We start from the raw sequence: 13537 nt of genomic DNA, 5'->3' as shown, positions 1-13537 counted from the left end.
TCAGAGGGTCAGTGCTGAGGGAGTGCTGCACTGTCAGAGGGTCAGTGCTGAGGGAGTGGGCACTGTCATGGGGTCAGTCCTGAGGGAGCATCGCACTGTCATGGGGTCAGTCCTGAGGGAGCATCGCACTGTCATGGGGTCAGTCCTGAGGGAGCATCGCACTGTCAGAGGGTCAGTGCTGAGGGAGTGGGCACTGTCAGAGGGTCAGTGCTGAGGGAGTGGGCACTGTCAGAGGGTCAGTACTGAGGGAGTAGGCACTATCGGAGGGTCAATACTGAGGGAGTGACGCACTGTCAGAGGGTCAGTCCTGAGGGAGCGCTGCACTGTCAGAGGGTCAGTGCTGAGGGTGTGCCACACTGTCAGAGGGTCAGTGCTGACGGAGTGCCTCACTGTTGGAGGGTCAGTACTAAATGAGTACAATCTACCTTTAATGCTCGAGCAAAGTGCCATGTGACAAATTCAGGCCAGTGTTATGGAGAAGACTGTAGAGATGTCCTCTACCTGCAGCACTCCAACACAGAACCTTCTCCTTATTAAAAAGGGACGCAATGTCGATGTATACCACCAAATCTGCTTCAGATGTCTGTGAAATTCTGCTGGGAGGGAACTTCTGAGAGCAGTGACTACACTTTAAAATAAATCACTGGCTCAGACACATGTTGGGACATCTCAAGGTGCTAAAAGTTATGTGAGGAACTGAAGTCTTTTGAATATTTCCCCAGTTTGACAGGATGGAGCTGGCAAGAGCCAGAGTGGATCGTGATGAGTGAATCTGAGACCCAGCTCTCTGAAGACTGTCTGCTGTTAACCTGTGGCTTTGCAAATAATTCTGATCTCATTTTAAGACTTGAGAGAAATGAGAGGGGCTTTAATTGAGCTGTTTGGAGATTGACCAAAGTTCAGAGTGGTACTTCATAGCCAGAGACTTTTCCCCAGGGCAGGACTGACTGGTATGAGAAATCATAGTTTGAAGATGTTAGGAGGAAGGTATAAAGGAGACGTCAGAGGTAGGTTCTTTATGCAGGGAGTTGTGAATGCATGCAATGTGTTGCCAGCTGTGGTGGTGGAAGCAGAGTCATTGGGGACATTTAAGCAACTGCTGGACATGCACATGGATAGCAGGGAGTTGAGGGGTGTGTAGGTTAAGTTACTACATTTTCCATTAGGATTCAGTCTCAGCACAACATCGTGGGCCAAAGGGCCTGTTCTGTGCTGTACTTTTCTATGTTCCATGTTCAACAGAGGTTTCTTCCTTGCTCTCAGGTCTGGATAGGCTTTGAGAATCAGATGGAACATGTCCACCATGTCTATAGATCTGCCTGGAGATGGATGGAGGCTTGATGTACGGGTGCACAGTGAATGTCTGTCAGACTCACTGTTCTTTAAAGCACATGGAACTGAGGCCTGTGTACTGACATGGACAGAGCACTGGCTGGCAGACAGTGAACAAACAGGAGGAATAAACCGGGTCACTTTCCCAGAGGCAGGGAATGACGAGTGGGGTGCTGTAAGGCTCCAGCCATTCTTAATACACAGTCCTGACTGAGACGAGGGATCTCTCCAAGTTTACAGATCAGAGAAAGCTGGGTGTGAGGGGGAGCAGTCAGGACGATACAGAGATACCTCGCTGGGATTTGGACAAGTGCATGGCAAGTGCAGTGTAATCTGGATAAATGTGGGTTCATTCAGTTTGGGAACCAAATCGGAGGGCAGAGCAGATGATAATGTGAATGGCGACAGAGTGGGTGAGGGAGAGGTGCGATGTGACCCAGGTGTGCCCTGAAACTCAGCGTGCAGCTGCAGCAGGCAGTGAGGAGGGCTTCACAGGGAGAGCTTGCTGGCTTTGGTGAGACCACACCTGGAGGATTGGGTGCACTTCTCTGAGGAAGGATGTTCAGGCTCAGGGGGGAGAGTACAGATGGGTTCCCAGACTGATCCCTGGCATGGCAGGACTGACACACTAAGACGGAGTGGATCAGTTCAAACTGGACTTCAGAAGAATAGACCTAATTGTAATGGCTTCAACAGGATAAACAGAGGAAGGATTTCCCTTATGTCTGGGCAGCTGAAACCCAGGGTTAACGAGGGCTATGCTGGACTAAGATGAGAAAATAAGTCTTCACCCAGAGAGTGGGGAGCCTGTGGAATTCTCTGCCACAGAACGCAGCTGAGGCCAAAACATTCAACTTTTTCAAGAAAGAGTTCGAATCAGGGAAGCCCTTCAATGTGAAGCAGGCCACTTGTCCCATCGAGTTCACACCAACCTCTTGAAGAGCAATGCACCCAGACCCAGCCCCCATCCATTTCCCATGCACATCCCTGGGCATTATGGGCAACTCACTTGGCCAATCTGTGGAGTGTGGGAGGAAACTGGAGCACCCGGAGGAAACCCACACAGACAAGGGGACAATGTGCTAACTCCACACAGACAGTCAGCCGCGGCTGGAATCGAACCTAGGTCCCTGGCGCTGTCAGGCAGCAGTGTTTACCACCGAGCCACCACTCGGCATAAACAGTTGCAGTTCTTCAGGTGAAAGGGACCAAAGGGACAGCAGGAACAAGGAGCTGAGTTGGATGCAATAGCAATGATCATGTTGAATGCAGGAGGAGGCTGGAAGGGCTGAAGGGCCTCCTCTTGCACCTAGTTTCTGTGTTTGTCTGTTCGGACTGAGGTCTGCCCGGCGATGGTGACTTGTACCAAGTAAGTGCAGGCCAAGTGGGTGAGCTATCAGCTGGTCAGTCCATGCAGGCTGTTCATAACCACCAGGAAGAAAGGGTTTGGGATGGAATACTGGTGCCTACATTATCTTTACAGCCATGATGTGGAGGTGCCCATGTTGGACTAGGGTGGACAAAGTCCCGAGTCACATCACACCAGGTTTATTCAAAATGACCAGCTTTCGGAGCGCTGCTCCTTTATCAGCTTGTGATTTCAAGTAAACCTGGTGGACTGGAACCTGGTGTCTGCGTGTGACCTCTGACTTGATCATTCCAGCAGCTTTGGATGTGATCCCCTCGTCTCAAACTCAGTGAACACTGATGTGGGTGCCTGACTTCAGCACCATTCCAGGCAGACAGGCTGGGAGTTTGGAGTGCTCAGACTCTGAGCTGCTCCAGCTGTGTCTCTGTCCAACAGTGAATCCTCCCAAACCCTGAACTTTCACACCATTCGTACTGGGACAGAGATTGGGCTTTCATCAAAACAAGACAGCCTTCAGCTCCATTTCAGAGGAAGAAATTATCCAAGTTATTCTGTCAGTGAACTTCATGTTGCAATGCATGCCTGGGACCATATTACAGGGCTCCAGGAACAGATGATGGTAGTGCAGTGTGATAGGTGAGTTAAATTCCCAGGAGATGAGCTCATGCTGAAGGTAGTGGTGGGGTAATGTGATCGGTTAAGTGTAATGTAGGGATCAGTATGGCAGATGCTGATTCCTTGAGAAAGACAAAGCAAGCCAGCATGATTGGCCGTGTTAATGTTATCTGATAAGCACGGGAACAACAACTGTATCAACTGCAGAAAGATAAAGACGATGTGGACAGTGAGGGAAGGCATTTTGCTGGCTGCCACAGCTTTGATTTTGCAGATTAAAGTTTAATTTTGTCAAGGATTTTCTGCGTCTCCTGGTAATTTATTTTATAGAACATTGAGTAATTCTTCCACAACAAAATCAAGTGAGATCACCTACCCTACATCGTTGTCCTGTTCAGACCTGAGCATGGTAAACCACTGTTGCTTGTAAACTGAAGCCAGCCAGCCTGGGAAACAGAGCTCACTATTAGATTCACAGTTACACTGACAGACAAACACACAAACACACACACACACGTGCATGCACCCACCAGACTCCTGCCAAAGCATTGCTGTGAAGCAATAACATACATGACATGACTTAACACCTCACCTGAGAAACTCAGCCTCACCGTTATCTCTGCCAATCTAACACCTCGTCAAATAACATATCGATTGTTGGAAGACAATGCTGGATTGTCATCTGCATAGTCATGCTTGGTTCTTCAATGTTGAAGCTTGGGTTGTCCTTGGCTCAGTGCAGCAAGATGATAATGCCCCAAGTGCCATCTGTGGAAATGCTCGAGGATGAATTTGGATTTTTGCATCATATTACAGAGCAGGCTTCTGGTTGCCAAACAGCTTACAGCCAGCAGCACCATCACTGTCAGGTCTGAGGGGCTCCTCAAAGACACTGCCAATTGTCAACCACTCAACCCAGTAGGATTCAAACCCCAGAACAGACGGGAACCTTTGACCCAGAGGGAGGGACAATCTTATCGGAATCTCAGTGTATACAGTCAACATACAGAAAGAAACTGAGAAACTCTATTGACCAAAGGAACAGAAAACTCACTTACCTGAAGGAATGATCATATCTCGCTCAATAATCTTTGCCGATATCAGGTCATTGATGACATACTGAAGGCGAAGATGACTAAAGACCCCAGCAAACCTCTGTCCTTGTTCAGAGTCCAGGAAACTACTGTAATTGCAGCTGTCTGAAGGAAAGGACAAACAGACATATCAACTGGACTGCTCAGCCTGCTCTGCCATCTCGGTCAGCAAACAGATCACAGAATGCTTTCAGCACAGGAGGCTATTCAGTCCATCGTACCGGCCCTAGCTCACAGCAGCTGCACTTCACCCAGTGTCACTCTGTTCCCCTTTGCTCTGTTAGCCTGCATCTTCTTCCTTTCCAACTCATAACTGAACTGCCCGCTTGAGAAAGCATCAAATGGAGCTGCCTCCAGTACACTGTCCTGCATTCCAGATCCGAACCACTCACTGTGTGACCAAGCTTTTCCTGAAAGTTCCAATGCTCCTTTGGAGAACAGCAGGAAATCAGAGCTGGGACCACTGTTGTTCACAGTATGTACTCGTGACTTAAGAGGAAGGAAGTTAATGTACTATGGCCACATTTGCAGACCACACAAAAATAAGTGGGAAAGCGGGTTTCGAGGGGCATACAAACAGTTCACTGACAGACATCGATTGAGAGGTGAACTCAGTGGATAAGAAAATTAGCAAATCAATGATAATATAGGAAAATGTGAAGTTGATCATTTCAGAAGGATAAAGAAAGGAACAGAGTATTAATGATATTGAGCAAAGTTGCAGGAAACTGCAACACAAAGGGACTCTGGGTGACTTGTATGAAACCCAGAAAGCAAACACACAGGGATAGCAGGTAATCAGGAAGGGCTAATGGGATGTGGGTCCTTATTTCATGGGGGTTGGAGTCTAAGAGGGGGGGGGGGGAAGTCTTCCAGAAACTGTACAAGGGGCTAGTGACACCATATCTGGAGCAGTGCTGGTCCCCTTACTAAAGGAAAGGTAAGACTTCATTGGAGGCAGTTCAGAGAATACTCACCAGGATGGTCCCTGGATGGAGGGATTGTCTAATGAGCAGAAGCAAAGTACGTTAGGACTTGACTCACTGGAGTTCACAAGAATGATCTCAGTGAAACATAGAGGATGCTTAAGGGGCTTGACAGGTTCAATGCTGAGAGGATATTTCCCAACATGGGAGAGTGTCAGACCAGAGGACATGCACTCAGAATAAACGGGGCCAATTTCAGACTGAGATGAGGAGGGATTTCTTCAGTGTCAAGGTTGAGAGACTTTGGAACTCCTTGCCACAGAGAGCTGTGGGGGCAGAGTCCGCGTGGATAATTAAGCCTGGGATTGACAGAGTCCTGACCAGGAGGGAAAACAAGGGTTCCAGGGCAAGTGCAGTGAAGTGGATGTGAGCAATGTCTAACGAGCCATGATCTTACTGAATGGGACAGCAGGTTTGAGAGGCCAAAGGTCCAAATTCAGTTCCTATTGCTTAATATAAGGTCATATACTCTGAGAGGAATTCTGAACCTATTCCTGAACATGGGAAACATGTAACGTTGGGGACATTACTTCAGCAATTCAAGGAACAGACTGAGGAACAAATCAGGAGTTCCAGCTACAGAATCAAGAGAGCTAGCAGAGGCAGAGAAACAAAATCTCATCAAGGCCCAGTCTGACATTACTGGGAATCCACTGACTGTTTCGAGGCTATGGGTCTCAAGTTACTTCTGTTATTCTGTCAGATTTCTGCTATTTGTCATTATCTGAACAATATTTGGTTATTATCTTGATCAGATAAAGCACTGGTGCCTCACAGTGCCAGGTACCTGGATTTGATTCCACCCTGGGGTGACTGTCTGTGTGGAGTCTGCACATTCTCCTTGTGTCTGCTTGGGTTTCCTCCCACAGTCCAAAGACGTGCTTGTCAGGTGGATTGGCCACACTGCATTGTCCATGGTGTCCAGGTGGATTAACCATGGGAAATGGAGGGCTCCAGGGACAGGGATAGAGTGGGGAGCCTGGCGGGATGCTCTTCAGATGGTCAACAGGAACTCGATGGGCTGAATGGCCTGCTTCCACATTGTGGGGATTCTCGATGCAGGAGCTGATGGGAGCAAGTGAGACTGTGTGCTGTTCTATCCTGTCATGTTGATGACTTGAGGCATGAAACCATGTTCCTGACAGGATGCAGTATGTTTGAGTGGGAAGAGAAATGGGGAAAAAAGAGATGCTCCATCCTGAACATGTCTTTGGTCACATATGCCAGCAGCTGTGTTTGACCTGAGCAGGATTCTGTGGTTCTGTTTTTCATTTAGCTACCACCCACAACTTGCTGTGGATGTGTATCAGGCTCTCTCCCACTGAGTGAGAGAAACCAGATCTGGCTTCCACAGCTGGATACTTTCCACCTCCAGTCAGTTCAAGTGTTTGATTCTGAAAACCTTCCTGAGATTTCACAATCTGTCCAAACAGGGAGACTGAGGCAAAGGAAGAGAGATAGAGAGAGTGAGTTGTGTTTTTTTGATTTCTTCACAGGCAGCGCTGGTGAATCCAGCATTGACTGCCGAGAGGGTATGTGAACGTCAATGACATTGCTGTGGCTGGGGAGTCATGTCGAGGCCAGACCAGGTTGGGACCACAGATTCCCTTCTTTCAAAGACCCTGAATTTAATGAGCTTTCCCAACAGATGGTTACACAGTCAGCACAGGGCGAGGTGTTTCTCAAGCAGCATCCAGGTATCTGTTCCTGATCCCAGTTTCACCATTGGCTCCCAGAACATTAGCCGGGAGTTTGAGACGACCAGCCCAGTGACCTGAACACTCCATCACTGCCTCCCCTCGACACACAGTGAGAGAGATAGACATCAAGATCGACTGAGAGAGACACAACACAAACAACTGAGAGAGTGAGACTGAGAGGGCTGAGTTACAGGAAGGCAATAGGGCCGAAGGGGACAGACAGGCAGACAGAGAGAGAGAGAGAGAGAGAGAGAACTGAGAGAAAGAGGGACTGCAAGACAGACAGAATGAGAGCAGAGACAGGGAAGAGAAAGAGTCAAAAGAACACACGAATGACAAAGGACAGAGTGAGTGCTCTGTAAAAAACGAGAGAGAGAGAGAGAGAGAGAGAGAGAGATGGACATACTTAGAGAGAGAGAGAGAGAGAGAGAGAGATCCCAGTCAGTGAGAGATAGAGACAAACAGGTGAGCGGGGAAGAAAAGAGTGAGAGAGTGAGAGGTAGAGAGCTAATGAGACATAGTGCGTGTATCAGAGAGTGGATATCAGATCGCGAGAAACAGAAAGAGAGCTGGTGGATAACTGCATGTTCCAGTGCGGAAGGAGTACAGGAATGATGACGATATTTCATTTCCTTCCAAGCAATGTTCTGCTATCTTGCTTTTGATGAGCTCTGGTTTGTTTGTCTGGGGGAAGTTTAATGGTGAAACTATGACCAAACTGCACGTTTCTAATTTAGTGAAGGATTTGAGTGGGAGGAGATAAGTTCAGCAGTGAACTCAGATCCAGGGTGAGGTGTTTCTGTTGAACACGTTGCAATGTGTTTGAAGGGGCAGGCTCAGCTAACAGCACAGTGAAGAACACCTGTACTGTGAGCAGCCGATGCCCCTGAGACGAGACTTCTCCTGTAGACAGTAGACAGTGCCATGGTCTCTGTAACCCTGCTGCAACTACTGATACTCAGTGTACTTCTCCTTGTGGTGGCCAGAGACAGATGAACTTTACACTCGCAATGTATCTGTCTGACCTGTTCAAGAACTGTTCTCAGAATGCTCAGAACAACAGCAGGAAGATTATGCAGAGCAAGAATTTCAAGTCTCTGAAGTGCGAAGTGATTGCTCCTGAAGTGAGGGAACACATCCACTAATTACTCTGAGACTGTCAGCAGTAAGCAGTGTAGCTGCGAGTGGATCCCTGGATTGACAACCCACCGTGCTGAGTTACACTGTCTTGTGCCAGAGCTGTCATGCACAGTCTCACAATGAGACACACCAAGTCAATGGAACAATGCAACAAGCAGCTCTCTACAAAGACAGAAAGGTCAGCAAAGACCCCCCTCAATTGTTCTCAGCCAAAACCATTTCCTTTTGAGTGGGCAAGGAAGGAGGTGAACAGCAGAACACTGAAGAAAAAAGCCTTGACACGGTGATGGTGGAGAGCATAAGATTTAGGAGGTGAACGAGACCATTCAGCCCACTGAGCCTACTCTACCGTTCTAACATTTTAGATGAGATTCCCTCCAGCGTGGAAACAGGCTCTTCGGCCCAACCAGTCCACACTGACCCTCCAAAGAGTAACCCACCCAGACCCATTTCCCTCTGACTAATACCCCTAACACGATGGGCAATTCAGCATGACCAATTCACCTGACCCGCACATCTTTGGACTGTCGGAGGAAACTGGAGCACCCGGAGGAAACCCACGTAGATACAGGGAGACTGTGCAACCTCCACACAGACAGTCCCCCAAGGCTGGAATCGAACCTGGGAGCCTGGTGCTGTGAGGCAACAGTGCTAACCACTGAGCTACCGTGCCACCCCGAGGCTGATAACCTTTTCAAGAGTATTCTTGTCTCTTCTCCCTTTCATCCCCTCACCAATGATGATTCTGTGCCTGTTTTACATATACTTAATAACTTGGCCACCACAGCCCTCTGCAGCAATGATTTCCACACTATCCTCGAGCTGAGCAAATTCCTCATCTCAGTTCAAAAACGCTGTCCCTCCACTTGGAGGCTGTGCCCTTGGCTCAGAGTCTCTCTTATTCATTGAAACACCTTCTCCACATCCACTCGATCTATCCCTCTCAGTATTCTCGAAGCTTCAATCACTGAATGGGAAGGTCCGGGGAATGTTGCTGTACAGAGGGACCTTGGAGTGCAGGTTCATAGCTCCTTGAAAGTGGAGTCGCAGGTAGATAGAATAGTGAAGGCGGCGTTTGGTATGCTTTCCTTTATCGGTCAGAGTATTGAGTCCAGGAGTTGGGAGGTCATGTTACAGCTGTACAGGACATTGGTTAGGCCACTGTTGGAATATTGCATGCAATTCTGGTCTCCTTGATAGAGGAAGGATGTTGTCCAACTCAAAAGGGTTCTGAAAAGATTTACAAGGATGATGCCAGGGTTGGAGGGTTTGAGCTATGGGGAGAGGCGGTACAAGCTGGGGCTGTATTCCCTGGAGTGTCGGAGGCTGAGGGGTGACCTTATAGAGATTTACAAAATCATGAGGGGCATCGATAGGATAAATATCCCTGGGGTCGGGGAGTCCAGAACTAGAGGGCATAGGTTTAGGGTGAGAGGGGAAAGATATAAAAGAGACCTAAGGGGCAACTTTTTCATGCAGAGGGTGGTGCATATATGCAATGTGTTGGCAAGTGGGACTGGATTAATTTCGGATCTCTGATCGGCGTGGAAAACTTGGACTGAAGTGTCTGTTTCATTGTTGTATATCTCTATGATTGCATAAATCCCCCCCCTCATTTTTAATAGCCACATCCCATCATGAATCTCCCCACTCAGTCTCCCTCGAAATGCCAGATGTGCTGGTCGTGGACTGTTTCTAACTCAGACCAGGAGTGACAACACAATGTCTGCTCAGCTTGCCCCCTGTGTTTACTGAGCCATTCCCCACAAAGTACAGAGAATTCATTGTCACAAAGAGAGAATGCAAAAAGCTCTCGAGGACAAAAGCAAATTATGTAATCTTGCAGGACAACATGACAGCTGAGATTTCCGTGGGTTTCCTTCCAGCAAGGGGAACGATCTTTCACCTCGACCTGGCAATGATTCAGGGACACGGTCTCAATCCTTTGCTGGGAGGACAGAAGAGGGCAATCAAACCCAGTAAACGCCTCCATGAATGGGAAACAGATGAATGCCAACAAGAGGGAAGTGCATCAACATCACAAATGGACATATGAACATGAACAGCCGATGTACATGGACCCCACTGGACTAACACTGACAGACTCTTCCGAACACAATAGGCAAGGAACTGTTTCAGCTTTCAGCCAGTCAGCTTCCCAGAAACAGATTCCACAGGATATGAGCAGATGAGATCACCTTGGCAGAGGCTGACAAGACAGGAGAGGTGATCATGATTGAGCCTGTACCCAGAAGGATCAGGACAATACTCACCATTCCTACGTTTGGACAGCCAGTTGTCTGCATCAGACAGCAACTGTTTCAAGGGGCCATTCCAGGAGGGCACAAGCTGAAGGAACATCCACTGTTAAAACAAAGAATTCCAGACTGAGGGACAGGAAGTACTCTGATAGCACATGGCCTACTGATGGCAACTGTGTTTGTGTTTGTGGTCAGACTGCCATTGAGCCAGTGTACAATGCAGCACAAGAGTACTGTCAGGGCTCCCCAACATCCCTGCTGCCAGTGCAGTGCTTCCAGCAACCTGCAAATGGCAATTCAAAGGAATGGAACAGAGTGAACAACTCAAACAGAACAAATAGCCAGGCTTTCGACAAGAACCTGCTTAACTGGTGAGGACATGAAATCAGCCTCAAAGATGATCAGGATTGCTGTAAAAACATGTGATGATGCTGATCCTTGAACATGGCAATGTGCTCCTTGGTTTTTGTTTTAAATCACGAGGTTGGAAAGACACGCTCCAAAATGAGGTGTGTAACAGGCAAGGGGAACGTCAGTAACACGGAAGGGGAACGTCAGTGCTGGTGTGTAACGGGGAAGGGGAACGTCAGTGCCGGTGTGTAACGGGGAAGGGGAACGTCAGTGCCGGTGTGTAACGGGGAAGGGGAACGTCAGTGCCGGTGTGTAACGGGGAAGGGGAACGTCAGTGCCGGTGTGTAACGGGGAAGGGGAACGTCAGTGCCGGTGTGTAACGGGGAAGGGGAACGTCAGTGCCGGTGTGTAACGAGGAAGGGGAACGTCAGTGCCGGTGTGTAACGGGGAAGGGGAACGTCAGTGCCGGTGTGTAACGGGGAAGGGGAACGTCAGTGCCGGTGTGTAACGGGGAAGGGGAACGTCAGTGCCGGTGTGTAACGGGGAAGGGGAACGTCAGTGCCGGTGTGTAACGGGGAAGGGGAACGTCAGTGCCGGTGTGTAACGGGGAAGGGGAACGTCAGTGTCGGTGTGTAACGGGGAAGGGGAACGTCAGTGCCGGTGTGTAACGGGGAAGGGGAACGTCAGTGCCGGTGTGTAACGGGGAAGGGGAACGTCAGTAACAGAGAAGGGGAACGTCAGTGCCGGTGTGTAACTGGGAAGGGGAACGTCAGTAACAGGGAAGGGGAACGTCAGTGCCGGTGTGTAACGGGGAAGGGGAACGTCAGTGCCGGTGTGAAACGGGGAAGGGGAACGTCAGTGCCGGTGTGAAACGGGGAAGGGGAACGTCAGTAACAGGGAAGGGGAACGTCAGTGCCGGTGTGTAACGGGGAAGGGGAACGTCAGTGCCGGTGTGTAACGGGGAAGGGGAACGTCAGTAACAGGGAAGGGGAACGTCAGTAACAGGGAAGGGGAACGTCAGTGTCGGTGTGTAACGGGGAAGGGGAACGTCAGTAACAGGGAAGGGGAACGTCAGTGCCGGTGTGTAACTGGGAAGGGGAACGTCAGTAACAGGGAAGGGGAACGTCAGTGTCGGTGTCTAACGGGGAAGGGGAACGTCAGTAACAGGGAAGGGAAACGTCAGTGTCGGTGTCAAACGGGGAAGGGGAACGTCAGTAACGGGGAAGGGGAACGTCAGTGCCGGTGTGTAACGGGGAAGGGGAACGTCAGTAACAGGGAAGGGGAACGTCAGTAACAGGGAAGGGGAACGTCAGTAACAGGGAAGGGGAACGTCAGTGCCGGTGTGTAACGGGGAAGGGGAACGTCAGTGCCGGTGTGTAACGGGGAAGGGGAACGTCAGTAACAGAGAAGGGGAACGTCAGTAACAGGGAAGGGGAACTTCAGTAACAGGGAAGGGGAACGTCAGTGCCGGTGTGTAACGGGGAAGGGGAACGTCAGTAACAGGGAAGGGGCACGTCAGTAACAGGGAAGGGGAACGTCAGTGTCGGTGTGTAACGGGGAAGGGGAACGTCAGTAACAGGGAAGGGGAACGTCAGTAACAGGGATGGGGAACGTCAGTGCCGGTGTGTAACGGGGAAGGGGAACGTCAGTGCCGGTGTGTAACGGGGAAGGAGAACGTCAGTAACGGGAAGGGGAACGTCAGTAACAGGGAAGGGGAACGTCAGTAACAGGGAAGGGGAACGTCAGTAACAGGGAAGGGGAACGTCAGTAACAGGGAAGGGGAACGTCAGTAACAGGGAAGGGGAACGTCAGTGCCGGTGTGTAACGGGGAAGGGGAACGTCAGTAACAGGGAAGGGGAACGTCAGTGCCGGTGTGTAACGGGGAAGGGGAACGTCAGTGCCGGTGTGTAACGGGGAAGGGGAACGTCAGTAACAGGGAAGGAGAACGTCAGTAACAGGGAAGGGGAACGTCAGTGCCGGTGTGTAACGGGGAAGGGGAACGTCAGTGCCGGTGTGTAACGGGGAAGGGGAACGTCAGTAACAGGGAAGGGGAACGTCAGTGCCGGTGTGTAACGGGGAAGGGGAACGTCAGTGCCGGTGTGTAACGGGGAAGGGGAACGTCAGTAACAGGGAAGGGGAACGTCATTAACAGGGAAGGGGAACGTCAGTAACAGGGAAGGGGAACGTCAGTTTCAGTGTGTAACGGGGAAGGGGAACGTCAGTGCCGGTGTGTAACGGGGAAGGGGAACGTCAGTAACAGGGAAGGGGAACGTCAGTAACAGGGAAGGGGAACGTCAGTGCCGGTGTGTAACGAGGAAGGGGAACGTCAGTGCCGGTGCGTAACGGGGAAGGGGAACGTCAGTGCCGGTGCGTAACGGGGAAGGGGAACGTCATTAACAGGGAAGGGGAACGTCAGTAACAGGGAAGGGGAACGTCAGTAACAGGGAAGGGGAACGTCAGTGCCGGTGTGTAACGGGGAAGGGGAACGTCAGTAACAGGGAAGGGGAACGTCAGTAACAGGGAAGGGGAACGTCAGTAACAGGGAAGGGGAACGTCAGTGCCGGTGTGTAACGTGGAAGGGGAACGTCAGTAACAGGGAAGGGGAACGTCAGTAACAGGGAAGGGGAACGTCAGTAACAGGGAAGGGGAACGTCAGTGCCGGTGTGTAACGGGGAAGGGGAACGTCAGT

At 50.1% G+C, this 13537-nt stretch overlaps 1 protein-coding gene across 1 annotated transcript in view; it reads right to left on the bottom strand.

The window, feature by feature from the left end:
* The window catches only part of gmcl1 (germ cell-less, spermatogenesis associated), a 55876-nt gene that overhangs the window by 12415 nt on the left and 29924 nt on the right, over positions 1–13537 (bottom strand). Inside the window, exons 8-10 of the mRNA XM_072553895.1 lie at positions 10510–10600; positions 4375–4515; positions 3693–3762 (exon numbers count right to left, since the gene is read on the bottom strand). Of these exons, the coding sequence (XP_072409996.1) occupies positions 3693–3762; positions 4375–4515; positions 10510–10600 (302 nt within the window). The remainder of the gene's footprint in view (positions 1–3692; positions 3763–4374; positions 4516–10509; positions 10601–13537) is intronic.

The sequence above is a fragment of the Chiloscyllium punctatum genome, chromosome 35 (genome assembly GCF_047496795.1).
Source record: "Chiloscyllium punctatum isolate Juve2018m chromosome 35, sChiPun1.3, whole genome shotgun sequence".
Taxonomy (NCBI): Eukaryota; Metazoa; Chordata; class Chondrichthyes; order Orectolobiformes; family Hemiscylliidae; genus Chiloscyllium; species Chiloscyllium punctatum.
This window is presented reverse-complemented; position numbering and strand designations above follow the sequence as displayed.